Below are 17,616 nucleotides of genomic sequence, written 5' to 3'. Positions count from 1 at the left end.
GATATTTTTAGGATTGTATAATATTCAAAATATTAGTTTGGCGTAGATCGCATAGCTATTTATTAGATAATTACAACAATTGTAAATCAATGAATAGATAGCATGAACTTTGTTCTGTTTTCTACACTTTGAAGAACCTGATGCTGGTCTTGCTGGAAGGTCACAATCTTCCACTCATCATGGCAAATTATGCCACTTTATTATGATGTAGGATCAAGCAATTGCTATAGTCTCTGAGGTTTGTGGAGCCAACAGGCAAATCCCCATGGAGCCAGAGAAAGAGAGTTTGTGCCTTTTGCTTTTGCAGATGTTGGAAAAATCTTTGTATTTGGAATTTTCACTCTCCCAATTTTGCGGAATAAAACCAGTTCTAGGGCGTGTTGAAGATTTCTCCAAAGAAATTGAAGGACTAATGCAAGGTACAAACTGTTTTCTTGCTCATCCTTTTAGACAATCAGTCCTACTGTTATGAATTTCGTGGCCTAATTTCAGTTAGACAAGTAGTTGTTTTAACGCGTTGCTTTCTCAGTTCTGACAATTACTCTTTTTTCTTCTCCTCCAGCTATTGAGCATCTTGCGCAATTCAAAAATGCAACATGGTCTGTAAAGCAGATAATAGCAATTTTATACCCTGGAATGTTGCAAACTAGCAATTAATTATGGTTTATGCATGTAAACTGTCACCTTTTCCTTCCAATTATTTTCAATTATCATTTCTTTTTTCTTCATTTTTTGTTGTTTTGTCCTACTAATGACAAGCTAGTTAAGTTATTGGAACGCTAATGTTCCTGAGGGGTTCTTTAATAATTATAAAAAAAACCGTATATTTATCTTTGCTAAGATCTTTCGATGGTAGTGTCATCCTTGTCAGTGCCTTCACTTCTTGTACTACCACTCCACTTGAATCCATGGTCCATAATGCCTTTTGAATCTATGATCCATTAACTTATTGTTATTATGTCTATTGATGCTGTTTATTGAAAATTGTATCATTTTAAAAAATTCTTCTATACCACCTTCTAAAATCATACCATCACCCCTTTTACTAGAACCATCCGTACGCAAGCTCAAATAAAATTGACCTAAAACAGGTTCTAGTAGAATGTGTTAGTGATGGTGTCTTCTAAATAAATGGACTATAATAGGAATCATTATAAATCCAATTGCATATATTTAATAAAATTAATTTTATTAAAGATCTTATTATTTTGTGTAATTGGTAAAAATGTAATTAAATGTTCTAATCGTATAACTTCTTTAGTAATAGATTCGTATTATGACTAACTGTGGCCGCCAACCTGAAAGTAGTCATAAATTTTTTCTCGTTAGTTTATTAGAAGAGATTTTTGTAATTTAAAACTTAGATGTGAAAATGTTATATTATTCCCTACCTGGAGATCTCTCTTAATTTTTTTTGCTTCTCTTATATAGACATTTTATATTATAATAACCTTTCTTTTCTTCTGCAACGTGTAGTACATGAAATGAACTTTGATTTTATTTCATGAGTGTGATTCTTTTACATCGAAAACAAAACATATTGTGTGTTGATTAGATTTAGACTTACCATTCTTTCTTGGTTACCCTATCGATGATTCTTCTTACAATGCTTTTCTTGGAGTTTCCTGCATCGTTAAGAAATTTTCATATAGCTTAACTAGCTTGTTTATAATTTTTCCTCGTCTCTGAAATAACGTTTGATAAGTTTCACCATGCTATCACTCAAACTCTAATAAGTAGATTAAATATTGATCATAAAAATGTAATTAGTCAATTCTCGTCTTTAGTCAACTCCATACCTTCTTTTTCTTCTATAAAATAGTGGAATTTGCCACTTCAGCAGTTCTACATGATGGGTCTCACGATCATTTGTGAGGAGGTTAATCGAGAAGTTATAGTTGATCACGACGGAGAAAGGTATTGTCTCGACTTCGTAGAGATTGAAACCCTTGTCTTCTTCTACAATTCTGCTTCGTCATAATCAACTCAACTATATCCTGAAAGTAACTCCATACCTTCCAATCAACTTAAGTAGTTGTCAAGTGATTCAATTGTACTAGATCTGCAACTTTATCATTCAAGTAATTATAATTTTTATTCATGAATAGATAATCTAATAATCATTTCAAACGATTTTAGTCTATTACTATAATCAAATAAATATTTATGTCTAAAAAATTTATTTATAAATACAACCTAATAATATTTTTTTTGTCAATTCCTTAATTTATTAAAAACAGGGAAAAAAGAATCTTTTCTTTTGTATTATCTTAATTATTTTAATAAATGGAGGCGATAGCAAGCCTAAGAGGGTCACGAGTGGACCTCAAAGCCCGGCCCATTTACACTAGTTTATAACTTTCCACTGCATGAGAATTTTGTCCAATCCGAACACTTCAAAGACAGAAGCTACAGGGACATGGCCCAAGCTGTCGTAGTCATCCCGCTGCGGCATTCCCCTTGGCCGCGGCTCCCCTCTCTTCTCCGCCTGGAATCACCCGCATCTCTTCTCCTCCTCTGCACGTGCCCTCCGGTCTCTCGGTCCGCAGGTAACCGACGGCGACGAGGAGGGCGAGACAGACGCGCCGGCGGTCAAGAAGAGCCGGAACGAGCTCAAGCGGGAGGCTAGCCGAGCTGTCCGCTGGGGTATGGAACTCGCCAAGTTCTCCACCCCACAGATCAAACAAGTTCTTAGGTCCGGTATTTCCTTGTCCACACGCAAAGAGAGGCTATTGAAATGCGAGTTTTTTTTTTCCTTTCTTGCTTCTTATGCTCAGGCTCTGTTTGCAGAATTGCTTCAGTGGAGCGTGAGGTCTTCGAAGCCCTAACGCTAGTAAAGGTGATGTATCCTTTGTATTACCGTTCTACTGAGTTTCTGTATTATGATCCTTGTTTTGTTTCTATGTTTTATTTGGGACTGGATTTTTGTTTCGAATAGAGAATGGGTCCTGATGTCCGGGAAGGGAGGAGGAGGCAGTTCAACTACATTGGTAAGTTGAAAAAAAAAGGCAAAATCTCGATAATATTTGGTGTTAATGGGACTAAAATCTCATAGAAGCTCTTTTATTGTATTGTTGACTGAGAGACATTTGAGTGGCAATTGAGCCAGGCTTTCCATGGCATGGCCTGGTTTGACCAATTTCTCGCTCACAATAAACTTAAATAAATAAATGTTAATAGCGTGTGTGTAACAATGTATCACGATAGTCAAAGCAATAACAAATGTGGGATTCTGGAACTAAATGGAAAGCCTGGCTCAATTGCTACTGAAATGTCTCTCAGTCAACAATACAAGAAAATAGCTTCTATGAGATTTTACAGCCAATGCATTTACTAATGTAGTTGAACAAAGGATACATCTTTTAAATATATCTTTTTGTATGTGCTTGGTGGTCAAAAGCTCTCCAAAAGCTTATATATTTGAGGCTCAAACATTTATTTACAAAGCTGATTTGGACACCTCCACTCGATTGGAATTCCATCCCAATTGACTTGACCACTCGTATGTAAATGTTGAATTTCCAAACGTTATATCTTCAGTCAACTGAAATAATCTTTTAATCAATTGCTCAACCTTTCAGTCTACTGGTAACATCTTCAATCAATTGTAAACACTTCCAATTTAATCGTGATTCAGAAATGGCCTTTTAATCGACTAAATCAAGCTTCCAGTCAACTAGATAATAGTTGACTAAAAGCTTATTCAATCGATTGGACACAATTCTAGTTGATTACAACCCAAACAAAAACTTCTGTTGGTTAAAGATTAACTTCCAGTCAACTGCTACAATATTTCAGTCAATTGCTACAATGACTGATGCCATTTTTTATTAACTATCGATTATGTTTTCAGATTGCTACAAGATTTGTAGACTGGTATGGTATTTCTAGCATGCTACAGTAGTTTCAACTTGGGCAACCTCTTGATCTTCTTACAATATTTATAAGCCCATTATAAGGTTTGAGACTTAAAGCTAATTAACAAACACAACTTGAAAACACTCCAACATCGCACGACTTGAACACTAACCCCCGGTAGCTTACCAACCACTTAGTAAATCACACATCATACAATTTACATGCCCAAAAATAAATCCAAGATTACATCATTGTAATCACACAAAGTTTATATGTTATTCAACTCCTTGATTCAAGCTTCCCGCCCTTGAGTCATTCAAGTGCCTCCTCGATGTGGACCTCATGGCCTTGAGTCAACCAAGTTCTTTAATTTGAATTTCCGCCCTCAAGTACTTCAAGTTCTTCCTCAATTTGTCTCTTGCCCTTGAATACTCTGAGCACCTTTTTGATCCAAGCCACCTACTACTCTCTTCCATCAAGCTCTTCCTCAATCTAGGTTCTTTGCATTGCGTACTCCGAGCATCCTCTCATTTCAGGCCTCATGCCCTCAAGCTCATCGCCACTCATTCTAGGCTACCTACCATCGAACTTCAAAGTCATCATTGTATGACTAACTTGAGGTTTCAATGTAACACCATCAAATATACACCTAAGTTGTATTATCAAACTATCAAAATAATGTAGACTATCCCAATCACAAGGGAGATACCATTTTTCCAGCAATCTTCTTTTTATTGATTTTTAATTATTTGTTTAACTTAGATCTAACATTGAGTATAAACATGCATCAATGCATCAAGGTAATGAGAAACCTAAAGTACCCCCTCATCTTTAGCTCTCTTTAATTGGGCATCCTATGAAACCCCCGCACCTTCATGTTGAGCTACCCTTGAGGTGATGACTTTGTTTTCACATTGGCAGAAATTTATTAATTTAATTCTCTTACTTCTCCCTTTTCCATACATGAAAAAACTACTCATTTATGTAAATGAAAATATGCATTAACAAATTTATGATTATATAATCACAATAAATATGAATCAACCATGATGATCAAATAAGTAAGCATTAATGAATTCCTCTGATTTCAAGTGTGCTTATTAATTTCATTCAAACAATTGCATAATATAAACATGAAAAAAATATAATATTTTTAATCAATTCATGAAAAAACATTTATATAATCATGATAAGCACCATAGGATCAAAAAATATTTTCAAATGTGGCCAAATGATAATATTGTAACTTATACCAACACTATCTTTAGGTTCCAACCAAGTACCAAAAGCTCTATTGTTCATGCTATATATGTTAAAATTATGTTTAAGCATGTTATCACAATGTTTTACAATATACAAACATTGTAAGGTATAAAAGACTTATTAGCTGCATTAAACACTCAATACTGAAATGACACAACACTTTCAATTGAAATCGTTACATAGTTGGCTAAAGCTTTTAAGGTTTAGTTCAAATTTTGCATGCCAAGTTTTAGAAATTTATAACAAATTCTAAAAAATATATAAAATCTGAGAAATTTGGAGGGCGTGCTAATTTTGATTCTTCTACATACGAAAAATATGTGATCATGCAAAAAAAATCTTAAGTTTAGATAGGTTTTGATATAAGGTTTTAAAATGCTAAATTGTTAATGCATCTTGCATTTAATCACGTTGTAACTCTTTTTTTAAGGTAATTGTCATTTTTACTAATCTAAATGAGGCTTATATGCATCCTAGAACTAAGAATAACTTTTAAGAGAGGGTATATAATTAGTTTTAACTTTTACCTACACTTTATTTTGAGTTCAAGTTACTCAGTGTCAAGTTTGTGCCAAAAACATTGTTTTTTTAACTTCTACCTACACTTAAAACATACACTTTTGATATTAACAAGATTGTGATCCAAACTTTTAGTGCGTCACAAACAAATTAATTATTTTTGGGATGAGATAAATCCCCTGATAACAAATTCTTAAGAATCAAAATTCAAAAGCAAAAGATGGGAATCACAATCATAACACTTCTCGTTTCTCATGTATTGTCCTAAACCAGTTAATATCAAATGTACATGCAAGTTAACTTCTATAAATTTCTGTTTGAATCACAATCTTGTTGACTTAGAGGTTTAAAATGTCTTAATGCTTGTTTGAACTTTGACTGCCTACTATTTTGGCTACTTATGATGACACGCTTGTTACGGTTTAGGACGACTCTTGCGCAAAGCAGAGCCTGAGCTGATGGATGCTCTAATCCAGGCTTCTAAAGATGGTGACAACAGTAGGCTTCTTGCTCTGGCAGGTCCTGAGGCACTACCTGTTGAAGATGATGATGTGGAAGAAAGCACAGATGATCATGAGGTTGTCGATGACTCATGGGACTCTGGGGAGGTTAGACAATAGTTGCTTGTCTCGACCAAATGTAGCAAATAGTATCAATTTTGACCTAACTTCTTGCAATTGTCAACTAGAAATCCGGAAGGTATGAAGAAATAGTTTTGAGATGGTTTGAAGGCCTTGTAGATAAGGATCCCTCAATCTCAAAGGAAGTGTATTCCATCCATAATGTTGACTTTGATCGGCAGGTATGATATAGACATTAACCAGGCTAGGATCTTGAAGTTTCCTTGCACTGTTGTTTAGAAAATCTTAAATGGATGTATGTTTAGTGTGAGTTGCTTCTCTCTTGCTGACCTTTTGTTTAACTGCATTCAACATCAGCATTCTTGCACCAGGCCATCGATTTGCCCTATGGCATTTATAGCAAGATCAATTTAAAAATTTGTTTTCTGACAAGCCTATATTAAACCTTCCACATCAGTTAGTTTGTTAAGGTCAAACTTTGATGATCCAAAAGTATCGTTCAGGTTTTTCTTTGTCTTCTTCCTTTCCTCTTATGATCCTCCCAAATGTTGGGATGACCTAGTATTTGGAGGAATCTAAAGACAATATGGTTTTTCAACAAAACTCCAGTCTGGAATTTCATTAAAGAAACTTTTGGTTTCTGATAATTTACCCTTCGTTTCTGTCAATTTGCTAATGGAAGTCTAGTGTTTGTTTATGAGAAATATCTTTGGACTCAATACTCCATTATTTTACAGAAATATTATCTGCCAATTACTTTAAACCCCAAATTGTTTCTCCGCATCAACTATCTGATCTATATTTGCAATGGTGTTTGATTCCAATGTTAGACTTCCAAATTATTGAATTTTTGATAGATAAGTTCCTTCAGATTCAGCTAACAGTATCAACAGGAACTACGGAAACTTGTTCGAAGAGTACAATCAGCCGGAGGCATTCTAGTGAATGGGAGCGTGGTGGCGAACGATGTTGAGTTGACCAGTGCAAAGAAGCCCCTCATTCGCTTTTTGCATACACTGGCAAAGAAAACATATTCTCAATAAAGGTTCCAGCTTTTAGCCTAAACATTTTTCTACGTGCAATAAATATACTTTTTGTTATATCAAACTTTTTCTATAGCATTTTCCTTCCTATGAAAATTGCCTCAAATTGCCTCTAGATTCGTATTACTTTCAAGTTCATCTTACTATTGAAACATCTTACCAGCAGAAAATTACAGTTGACTACATCGAAATTCGATTTCTTTCCATTTTAATAAATCTATTTCACAATAATTAACTTAATCATACTATGAGACAACTTAATATTAGAACTTTGATTCATGTAATAGTAGGAATAATTGTATTTGCCCATGGTAAATGCTCTGAGAAGGTTTAATTTTTATTAATATTTCTAAAGTTTTTAAATTATATTTTAATAAAAATATAAACACTGCCAAGTTTCTTAAAGTGCTTCATTGTTTAGGAAGAAGCCAACAAAATTCGTGCATCAAGATGCTGTTGGAGATAAGCATTCCGCGACGTTCGTCATGCTCCACGTGGGCCACCGTTCCTGATCAACAGTGCCAAGTTCCATGCAAAGTACGGAACTACCCCTACCTGCTCTTCTCTCACAGCCAACATTTTTGTCATTTCGACTGACTCCCCAGTCACGATCTCCGCCGCTGCCTCCGCCGCCGCCTCCCCGCTTCATCGGCCTTTTGCTTCCCTGCCTCGCTCGACAGTTCGAACCGCCGTCCCATGGCAAGTCACGATGAATCCCAGGCCTCCGCCGTCGAAGACCCTGCCTCCGCTGCCGCCCAGCCCCTCCTACTGCCGCCCCCCGTTTCTGTCGGCGCGGGACACGATGCCTCCGTCACTGGGCTGAGCCCATCGGCCAACGAGTCCTATTCTCCCATCTCCTACCACTACGGCCGACGCCCTCCCCGAGACATCCCGGCTCTACTCCTCTTCCTCTTCTTCTGCATCGCGACTTTCGCCCTCGGCATCGCCGCCCTAGCCCGCCGGAACGCTGCCGCCTCCCGTGTCTCCTCCTTTGTTTTCGACCGCAATACCTCCTCCTGCGTCCTCCCTTCCTCTAATTCCTCCTCCTCTTCCTTCTCTTCTTCCCCGTTCTTGAAGGATCTCATCTGGACCCTCGTCGTCACCTTTCTCCTCTCCGGCCCCATCGCCCTCGCAGTCCTCTGGATCCTTCGGCGTTACGCCAAGCAAGTGGTCTACGCCGCCATCCCTTTCTTTATTCTCATCCCGTCCTTTCTCAATATCTTTTGGTTCGTCGCCTGCACCATCGGCCGCGACTGCCGCCACGCATTCCCGCTCGGCTACCGCATTATCGTCCTTATCTTTGTCTTCCTTGTTATCGGTGTGTTCATCTGGATTATCGTCGCCAACTGGCGCCGTGTCGAGCTCACTGTTCAAATTGTCCGAGTGGCCGCGACTGCGCTCGCGAGCAACATCGCGCTCCTTGCCGTCCTTCCAGCAATGGGGCTCGCGCTGCTCGTGTACTTCTCGCCGATATGTGTGTTCCTGATATTCTCGACCTGGAACGGAAAGGTAGTCCCGAGGGAAGTCAAGGGAGCGAGTGGAGAATATTATAAATGCGTTTGGAAACAGGAGAGCTGGGTTCCTGCTTACTTTGCTCTAGCAATCATTACGATGATCTGGTCTGCAGCAACGTTGGTGGAGGCGAATGTATATGTAATTGGTGACACTGTTGCGCAGTGGTACTTCAACAAGGAGGGATCGAAGCCTGCAAAGAGCTTAAGGAGTTCATTAAGGTATTGATGCATTTTGTTTTTCCTGCCTTGTTGCTGTTGTCGGGTGTTCTATTACTAAACCAGACGCATATTCTGGTCATTATTCTATGCTATCTTTGGTTATAATTTTTTCTAAAAAAGAAAAACGTGGGAAATAATTCCGCTAAATTTTAAAGGTGTCGACTGCCAAGTTGGTAAAGGATCAATTATAATTTAACACTTCTCTAAGGGTAAAATCAACTAAGTCTGAGTGTGTGACTGAATCACGGCAGACTCAAGAGAGCATAACAATAACAATCAGTTTTTAAGAGTGTAATCAAAGAAATAATGAATGGGAGGTTTCCAGCTTATGATCATGGTTTTGTCTTTGTGTTAAGATATGATTGGGTAACAATTTACTAAAAAGGCTTAAGTTGTTTCAAAGGCCCAATTTATATATTTGTTGATCATAGAAGCAAGGCCTAGAATATAGCATATATCACCTTAATTTAACTTTGTATTTCTATTGTTTAAAAGCAGTGCCAACTCTTGTACTTCAGTTCCTGCTGAGAATACACAGCTGTACATGAAATTCCTTCCACTACTTACAGATCTCACATATCCAATTTTAGTTCGCAGAAATTTGTTTTGTACTTAGACAATATAGGCCTACCTTTAATAGGCTTTCTATATCGTATTCAACTACCAATAGAGCTCTCTCATAGCTTTATGTTTCATTGGCATCCTCTATGATTCATAAACTGAAGATATGCACTTGCTGCTAAAAGTTCATGGTTCATAAAATTTCACCAATCCTTCTAATTTTCTATTGTATCTTTCACAATTTGCAATACGTTGTGGTTGTTCATTGTTTTTGTTTTGCATTTGTACTTGAATACTCAAACTTAAAAGCCACATCATCAGCTACTTTCTGATGGCATACCTTTGTTGTTTCAATTATCTTGTTAAGAATATGGTCTGATTAAAATTAGATTACACTATAAGGCTTGCTGATATTGGATACCTAAACTAACTTTCTAGGGCATAGTCAAATATTCCTGTTTGCACACTATCAGGCTGTAACATCAAAATGGAGCTGTTTGCAACAAAAAGAAGACTTGGAAGTTACTCATCAAACCCGTTTTGCATTGACATCAGACATGTAGTATATATTATGTAATCAGATAACCTCAATGATCTATATAACAATGATTATATCATTATAGGCCAATTATAATTAAGTTTTCATGTTATGTGCATCATATAACTACTAATTTCTAGTTTCCTTTGGTTTGTTTGTGTGGAGCAACTGTTAGTAGGTGCATTTAAGTGGCATCATATAGTTGTAGTTTTATATAGAGTTTTGTGCAAACCCGACCTTTGTATTTGAAAATTTTTGTGATTAACTTGTTTATAGGCCAATAAAAAGCTTACCTTTCCATTTATGTACATCAGTGAACTTCCAATTTGTAGTTTCCTTTGGTCCAAATGTTTGGATCAATGGTTAACATGTACCATATGAATTGTAGTTGCTTTCATTTTATAAGCTTATGCAAAAACCTAGCTTTGTAGTTGGAGTTGCTTGATTTAAACTAATCCTTTTATCCAATGTAGTTAAGCATTATTATTCATGGTCGGTGGTTGTTGAGAATATAACTATATAGGCCAGTTCCTTTCCTAATAGCTCAAGAATTTGAGAAAGTGATTGATTAATCCCACTAAGGATTGAAATCTCGACCTATTTCATTCGATACCGGTGAAATTTCTTGTTCTGCCAGTGGATCGGCATCGACACCCACTGTTCCGGTTGAGAACTGCTCCTGGACACGCCACCGGACCTTCCTCGCCTTGGGAGTGGAGCAGGAGGGGGAGCTGACGGCGATGGGAGCTTCAGGATCGTCAGGACCTTCTTTGGGGCTGGCGTGGAACAGGAGAAAGAGTCTGGCGTGCCTCCGGCTCCTGGACCTGAAAACAAAGAAGGCGTGAGTAGGAAGGCCAGGGGGGTGCCCTGGCGTGACCACTCTGACGATCAAGTCAAGTACAGCGGGAGGAAGAATATGAACAGTAGCTTGAGCGTAAAGAGAAAACGGAAGTTGAAGAAGTTCAGAGAGCTACCTGCTAGAAAGGAGAGTGGTCGTTTTAAAGAGGAGAGAAGAGGAGCGTGCATACCTATCACGTCATCATTAAGGAATGTCCCATCATGATTAATGAGGTGTCAGGAACAATCGAGTTCCTTATCCCATCGCCGGTAAGGGGTTATCTTGTCACCATCCGTGCAGACAGCAGAGCGATAGTATCAATTAATAGAAGTGTGGGCTTGTCAGAAATCATGATGAGACATACCAGGGCACTGAAGGGCAATTCGGCCAGTAGATGGCCAATTGGGCGATTCGGTCAGTAGATGACCGAATGGGCGATTCGGCCAGTAGATGACCGAATGGGCGGTTCGGCCAGTATATGACTGAATGGGCGGTTCGGCCAGCATATGACCGAATGGGCGATTCGGCCAGTATATGACCGAATGGGCGGTTCGGCCAGTAGATGACCGAATGGGCGATTCGGCTAGTAGATGACCGAATGGGTGGTTCGACCAAGGGATGTCCGCATGGGCGATTCGGTCAAGGGGTGGCCGTATAGATGATTCGGTCACAGGGTAGCCGAATGAGTACCTGTCTATAGTAAGTGACTTGACCAATCAAGTTCATAGGTTCGGTTGGCTAGGCCCTTAGAGTGGGACCAGGCTTGGACTCGAGTTCGACCAAGGGCCCCTCGAATTATCCCGGTAACACCCACGTTCCGACTTGGATGCTGTCCGGAGGCATTGCGTGGGCCACACTGCCGCGATCTCACGCGGAACAGTGATCGGTTTTTAACTTAGGTTTTAATAATAACTTAGATTAATAATTTTAATCAACTCCTAGTTATAATTGAGATAATTTAAATAAGCTTAATTAAAGCCTCATAAAATTATATTATTATTTTTTTTGAAAAAAATATTTTTTATTTTTAACTATTTAGATTAAATATTTTATTTTTAGTTAATATATTTTATATTTTATATTTTAAAAATATCGAAACTATACCGGTATGGTACGATACGGTATCGAAACTGTATCGTTCTGAATCTGAGATCGAAACCTCGGCATGACTCGATATTTTAAACCTCGAATCCTGCTAACATAATCAGCTAAAAGGTCAGATATTTGGATCCTACCATTAATATACCTTCAATCAATTTCCATGTGTTGAACTTGAAGAGGTCCAACTAGTGCAATACATGAGATATTCTCAATCAGTGATCTTAGGAGTGAAAAATCTAGAAAATGAAAGTGGAACTTATATTTTTTACTTGAAGAACAATGAGATGGGACTGTTCTTGTAAGTTTTTACAATAACCTAGTATTATTATGACTTGAGAAAAATTGATCAAGTACAGTGAAAATTGTAAAAGTAGAAATAAAATAAAATTATATTTAGACCCTTTGAAGATAAACTAAAGTCATATTTCAAACCTTGAACTAGTTATTTTATTTTACTCTACCCATGTTATTTTAGTTGATGCTATTTTATTTGCATTAGTCTTTACCAAGAAGACCTTTATTCCCTTGAATTAGTAGACTGGAAGTCATGAGTAGGTCTTTTGTGGATGCATATAAGCATTTTGTCTGGTTTGATTTGGTAAAATTCTTTGGAAAATGAATTAAGAGAATTTGTAGGGTATCATTTTGTGAAGCTCGTTCCCCATAATTTAGATACCATCTATATTTGAGAGCTCCTTCCAGTGAGCAAGGTAACATTGCAAGTCACCATGAGGAAGGAACAATGTTTATGATATTGCCGACACTGAAATTGTTTCAACATGAATATAGAAGTCTCCTTGAATATCTCCCCACTAAGGTAGCAAAATTTCATGTTGAAAATGGGAACGATACTTATGTTAATTGGTAAGTCAAACATACATTTTTTTACTAATATATTGGACCAAAGGTAAAGTTTGGAGTTGATATGATGCAAATGAATCTCCCTATACTCTAGGCCAGTCTACCTACATATGCTATTAACTAAGAAAGAATATCACATATACACCCTTGGTATTGTCCCTATTTGAACTTTGTCCATAACACTACTGTTCGAATATATTGTAAAAATAGTTTGTTATAGATGTACTTAAATTTTGGTCCATTTAAACAAGTTTGCTAATGATTGTTACAGTAGGATTGATGTTGGAAGCAGTTCATGCATGCTGTTGCTTTCTTTTGTTCCTGAATCTTTTCTGCACCAATGCAGGAATGCCTTTGGCCCATCCTTCGGGACAGTGTGTTTTTCAGGAATGGTGATGGGTGCTGTACGTTTTGTACGTAGTATTGTAGATAGTGCAAGGCAAGATGAAGATGGTCGTGGTTTTGTGAATCTAATTTTTAAGTGCTGCGCTGAATTCTTGCTGGCAGCATTTGATTTTGTCAACAAATTTACCATAATTTTTGCTGCAATAACTGGTGAAGGATACTGCTCTTCAGCTAAGATGACTTATGAGCTTCTTAGAAGGAATCTTCTCTCAGCTGTTTTTGTTGAAACTGTTTCGACACGGATCCTTATTGGCATCATTTTTGTCCTCTCAGCATTATATGCTATAGTGGTATGTGCCAACCTTTCTATTCGTCTGTTATACAAATTTTCTACTTTGCTGACACCTAAGTGATTAAGTTATATTGTTGATGTTATTTACCAAGATTTTTATTGAATTGGGATCCCATTGATCCAACTGTATAAGTTGTTAGGTAGGAATGCCCCACACACCACCATGAACATTTTAAGAATTACGTTATTAGTTGTTATTTCTTTTCATGTGTGTCTTAGAAAGATTTCAATTTGGAATGGAGGGAATTGCAGAATAATTTTTTTTTCAAAACTGCTACTAGTTTACATTAAATGGACCATATATAAAACTAAAGTTATTATGTAAGTTTAACTTTGTTACCTATAGGCAAAAGTTCCTCTCTAACAAGAATGGTCTACTTGAAAAGGTCTTCTATGTCGAAGTTCCTCATGATAGTGATTCACCATAGAATAGATGAAGGTTGTGTTGAAGACCTCATGACTTTGCTAGGAACTATTGCTCAAAGCATAAGACTATATTGTCCTTAATGTGGGTGAAGTGAAGAAGCACAATAGTGGCTAAAGCTGTCAATTTGGGTTGGGTCCATCGGACCGGCCCATCCCGGCAAACAATTTAAGTGGGGTGAGTTGAAATTTTATTAACCCATTTAAAGGCAGATCCAGACGGGCCAACCCGTGGCGGGTTGTGGGTCCAAACAGGTCGGCTCGTGGTGGGCTTGAGTTGGTTTGCGGGTTGAGAAGAAATTTTTTCTTCTTCAAAATTTAAAGTGGAAAATTAGGTCGTGGTCCGCCTAACCTGCAATCTAAACTTAAAAATTCTAATTTTTTCTATATATTTTTATTTTTTAAAAAAAAATTAGTGGACTCGTGGGTTAACCCACCTAACTCGCAACCCATCTTGGGTTGGGATGAGTTGGGGATTTCCTAACTCGCCAAGATGGCGGACCGGCTCGCCCCACCCCACATGATGGGTTTTTAGCGGACCGGCCCATCCTGCCACGGGCGGACTCGTGTGACAACTCTAATAGTGGCACAACTTGAACATAGTTCCTATGTGGTAGAGTAGAGCATCCTAGGTAGCCATTTCCTATCAGTGTGTTCATGCATTTATTGCCTGAAATTGTGTACAATGAAATAACGTGAATTAAATCTGAATCAAATGGATAGCGTGAACTCTAATAACACCGGAAGGATTAGTTTAGGGTGAAGGCCCTTGTGTATGATGAAATAGACACTAGATATGCACCCAATGGATTGCCAAGTTGGGAAATCAATTTTACCCACTGATTTAAGACATTCTCAAATAATTAATTATTGTCTGAAATTGATTCTTAATGTTTAAGAATTGTTCCATAATAATCAAATATTAATGTTAACTAGTTGAAAAGTCCCACTATAAATATTGCCAACTATTCATCACTTCTCAGTCCCAAATAGTGGGACACAGTTTAATAATTATTATGTTAATAATTTATCCCTTTTTCAACACTTGACAATCCAAATGTGTCAACAGTTTACCTTAGCTCAATATAAATTTGCTCTACATAAACCATATTTGAGCTTAGTCAATCTAATTTACTTAATTTTCCTACTTCCATGGAATAGCCAACTCCTCGTATGTGTGACTTTTTTAGTACCACTTATGCTAGTAATAAGATCATAAGCTCTTATGTATCTCTGAGTTAATCATCACCTAAACACTTATGTATGATGTATATCATAATTTATCCATATTTATTTTAAAATATGTGCATATAATGATTGGCCACTGGTAATCCTCAGTAAAGAACTGGACAAGATGAAATTTTTTGAAATTATTTCATTCAGTGATGTTCCTTCACTAGAAGCTGTCTCGACTGAACCTAGAGTGTTGATGAGTAGGAATTTCTATATCCATTAACTATGTATTTATTCTTATGGTTCATAATCAATTTAACCGATCTGAAACTCTTTTATCGATCACTTCTCACCTTGGCTAAGGATTTACTTTTAAACAAATCGATGCCTCTTAATGATTCTTTAGGATCAAACTATTGCCTCTTGCAGTTTTACCATGACACTTCTTGTCAAAGAACCAGTCAACACAACTGTAACATAGAAATCTCTACCTGACTACATTCATTTAGGGTTGTTGAGCATCCACAGTCTCCCATAGTTTTCCCGTAAGCTAGTACCTCGGTGCTGCTGGTCATGCTAATGTTCAAGCATGATTGCCTAACTGTTGTTGCTTCTTGATTTTGTCAATTTATTCAATGGAATCAATGCTACCTTGCACATTTAGCTGTGAAATGAGCAGATTTTGAATCAAATTTGTTGTTTCTCCTTTCGGATCAGTTAATTGAATGCAGTAGGTCTGTTTTACTCCATGTTTGAAATTTATTAGATTCTCATCCTTTCTCATCCGTGCTCGATTTACTTATTGGAATAGGTCTGTGCGATTCTAAGGGCTGTCAGTGCTCTGGGGGAGAACATGTATTATGTAGCAGCTCTGGCAGGGCTTCTTCTCATCGTGGTGTTGGGCTACTTCGTCAGCGTACTGGACAATGTTATCGACACTGTCTATGTCTGCTATGCGATCGACAGGGACAAAGGGGAAGTCTCCAAGTCGGAGGTCCATGCGGTTTATGTGCATCTACCAATTAGTAGAAACCACAGGTCAGCCCTTGGCAGGTCCTCCCAGATTGCTTGACATTTTTGTCATCACACCCTTGTAAAAAGAACAGCCCTTGTCTGAAATACTGTTGCGGCTACCTGATGCTTCATGTTTTTCTAGTTTAGTTAGTCTTCTTCCGCTTGTATCATATGTATTTGTTTCCCAATCTTTCACGGAGCTATGTAACGTAAACATTGCTATCTTTTCCATCACTATGATAATTATAGGGCAAAAATTAATAAGATGTTCTTTTATTTTTCAAATCAAGAACGTTTTATTTTGATTTTTTATGGCGTTTTACCTCACTGTTATATTTATTCAAATCTCCTCCAGTACTATTCAGTATTATTATCTTTTATTTAAAATTTTTATTTAATTTTTATTTTATAATAATTATAATTTTGTAGTTATTATAATATAATTTAATTTGTTATAATAATTAAGAAATTATAGTTATTATAATTATTGTAGTTATAGCCGTTATGAATTGGTAGTCGTTATAATTATAATAATTATTTATAAAATTATAAGTATAACCGTTATAATTTTGTTTCCTAATTATTCTGAGAGCTGATAGATTCTGGCAGAAGTGTTTGTTTTTTTTTTGTGTTTGCATTATCCTTTCTGCTTATTGTCTTTTTGAGATTAAGTACAATAGTTTGTTTCACTTGGATAGCAATTTTAGTACTCCATTATTTAACTAAAAATTCGTGAATTTTGTTGGATTAAAAGTTAAATTAGATGATTTTCTTTATGTTTCAATTATCACATATTTTTTATCACTCATTTTATTTAAAATTATTTACTCTAAGTATATGACATCGATTAATTATTTTTTCTGATATATTACATTAATAATAATCCGTTGATGATTTATTTTATATTTATAGACGATTGAATATTTGATTAAAATTAAATTGAATTAAATTAAATTAAAAATTGAATAAAATTAAATTTTTTTAATTAACATCAAATTTTTAAATAAAAATAGAATAAATCAAATCGATAAAATATCGATTAATTTGATTTTTAATTAAATTAATCAAAATAATTAAAATTTTTAAATATTATAAAAATTTACTAATTAGTTATAGATTTATAAGTTACTTACAAAATTTATAAATTATTTTTTTATTTTAATTAATTAAATTTATTTGATTTAATCGAATACAAAATTTTAAAATCAAAATTCAACCAAATTAATTGATTTTTTAAAAAAAATAATTAAAATTTTAAAATAATCAAATTAAAATTTTAAATTCTATCAGTTCGATCCATTTATTCATTTTAATTAAATTTTTACATAGTATGTGAGATTATCAACTAGTTTATACTAAAAATAATTATTATTATCCTGGTGATATAATTAGAAAAAATAAACTCAAAATATT

General features: G+C 36.2%; 2 protein-coding genes and 1 pseudogene across 2 annotated transcripts in view; all 3 read left to right on the top strand.

Moving 5' to 3' along the window:
- Nucleotides 1-728, top strand: part of LOC141826101 (uncharacterized) — a 49,031-nt gene extending 48,303 nt beyond the window's left edge. Inside the window, exons 32-33 of the mRNA XM_074713357.1 lie at nucleotides 212-419; nucleotides 563-728. Of these exons, the coding sequence (XP_074569458.1) occupies nucleotides 212-419; nucleotides 563-657 (303 nt within the window). The 3' untranslated portion in view covers nucleotides 658-728. The remainder of the gene's footprint in view (nucleotides 1-211; nucleotides 420-562) is intronic.
- Nucleotides 729-2,419: 1,691 nt separating this feature from the next.
- LOC141811958 (uncharacterized) lies at nucleotides 2,420-7,359 on the top strand (annotated as a pseudogene).
- Nucleotides 7,360-7,752: 393 nt separating this feature from the next.
- LOC141811947 (uncharacterized) lies at nucleotides 7,753-16,469 on the top strand. The gene is made up of 3 exons (XM_074700037.1): nucleotides 7,753-8,997; nucleotides 13,243-13,591; nucleotides 16,001-16,469. Exons 1-3 carry the CDS (start codon nucleotides 7,961-7,963, stop codon nucleotides 16,259-16,261), a joined length of 1,647 nt encoding a protein of 548 aa, XP_074556138.1. The 5' UTR covers nucleotides 7,753-7,960; the 3' UTR covers nucleotides 16,262-16,469.
- Nucleotides 16,470-17,616: the final 1,147 nt, after the last annotated feature.

This window comes from Curcuma longa, chromosome 1, assembly GCF_044706935.1.
Source record: "Curcuma longa cultivar G26 ecotype Majalengka, Jawa Barat chromosome 1, ITB_CL_G26_1.1, whole genome shotgun sequence".
NCBI lineage: Eukaryota > Viridiplantae > Streptophyta > Magnoliopsida > Zingiberales > Zingiberaceae > Curcuma > Curcuma longa.
The sequence above is the reverse complement of the archived record's forward strand: the minus strand, read 5'-3'. Positions and strand labels throughout refer to the sequence as shown.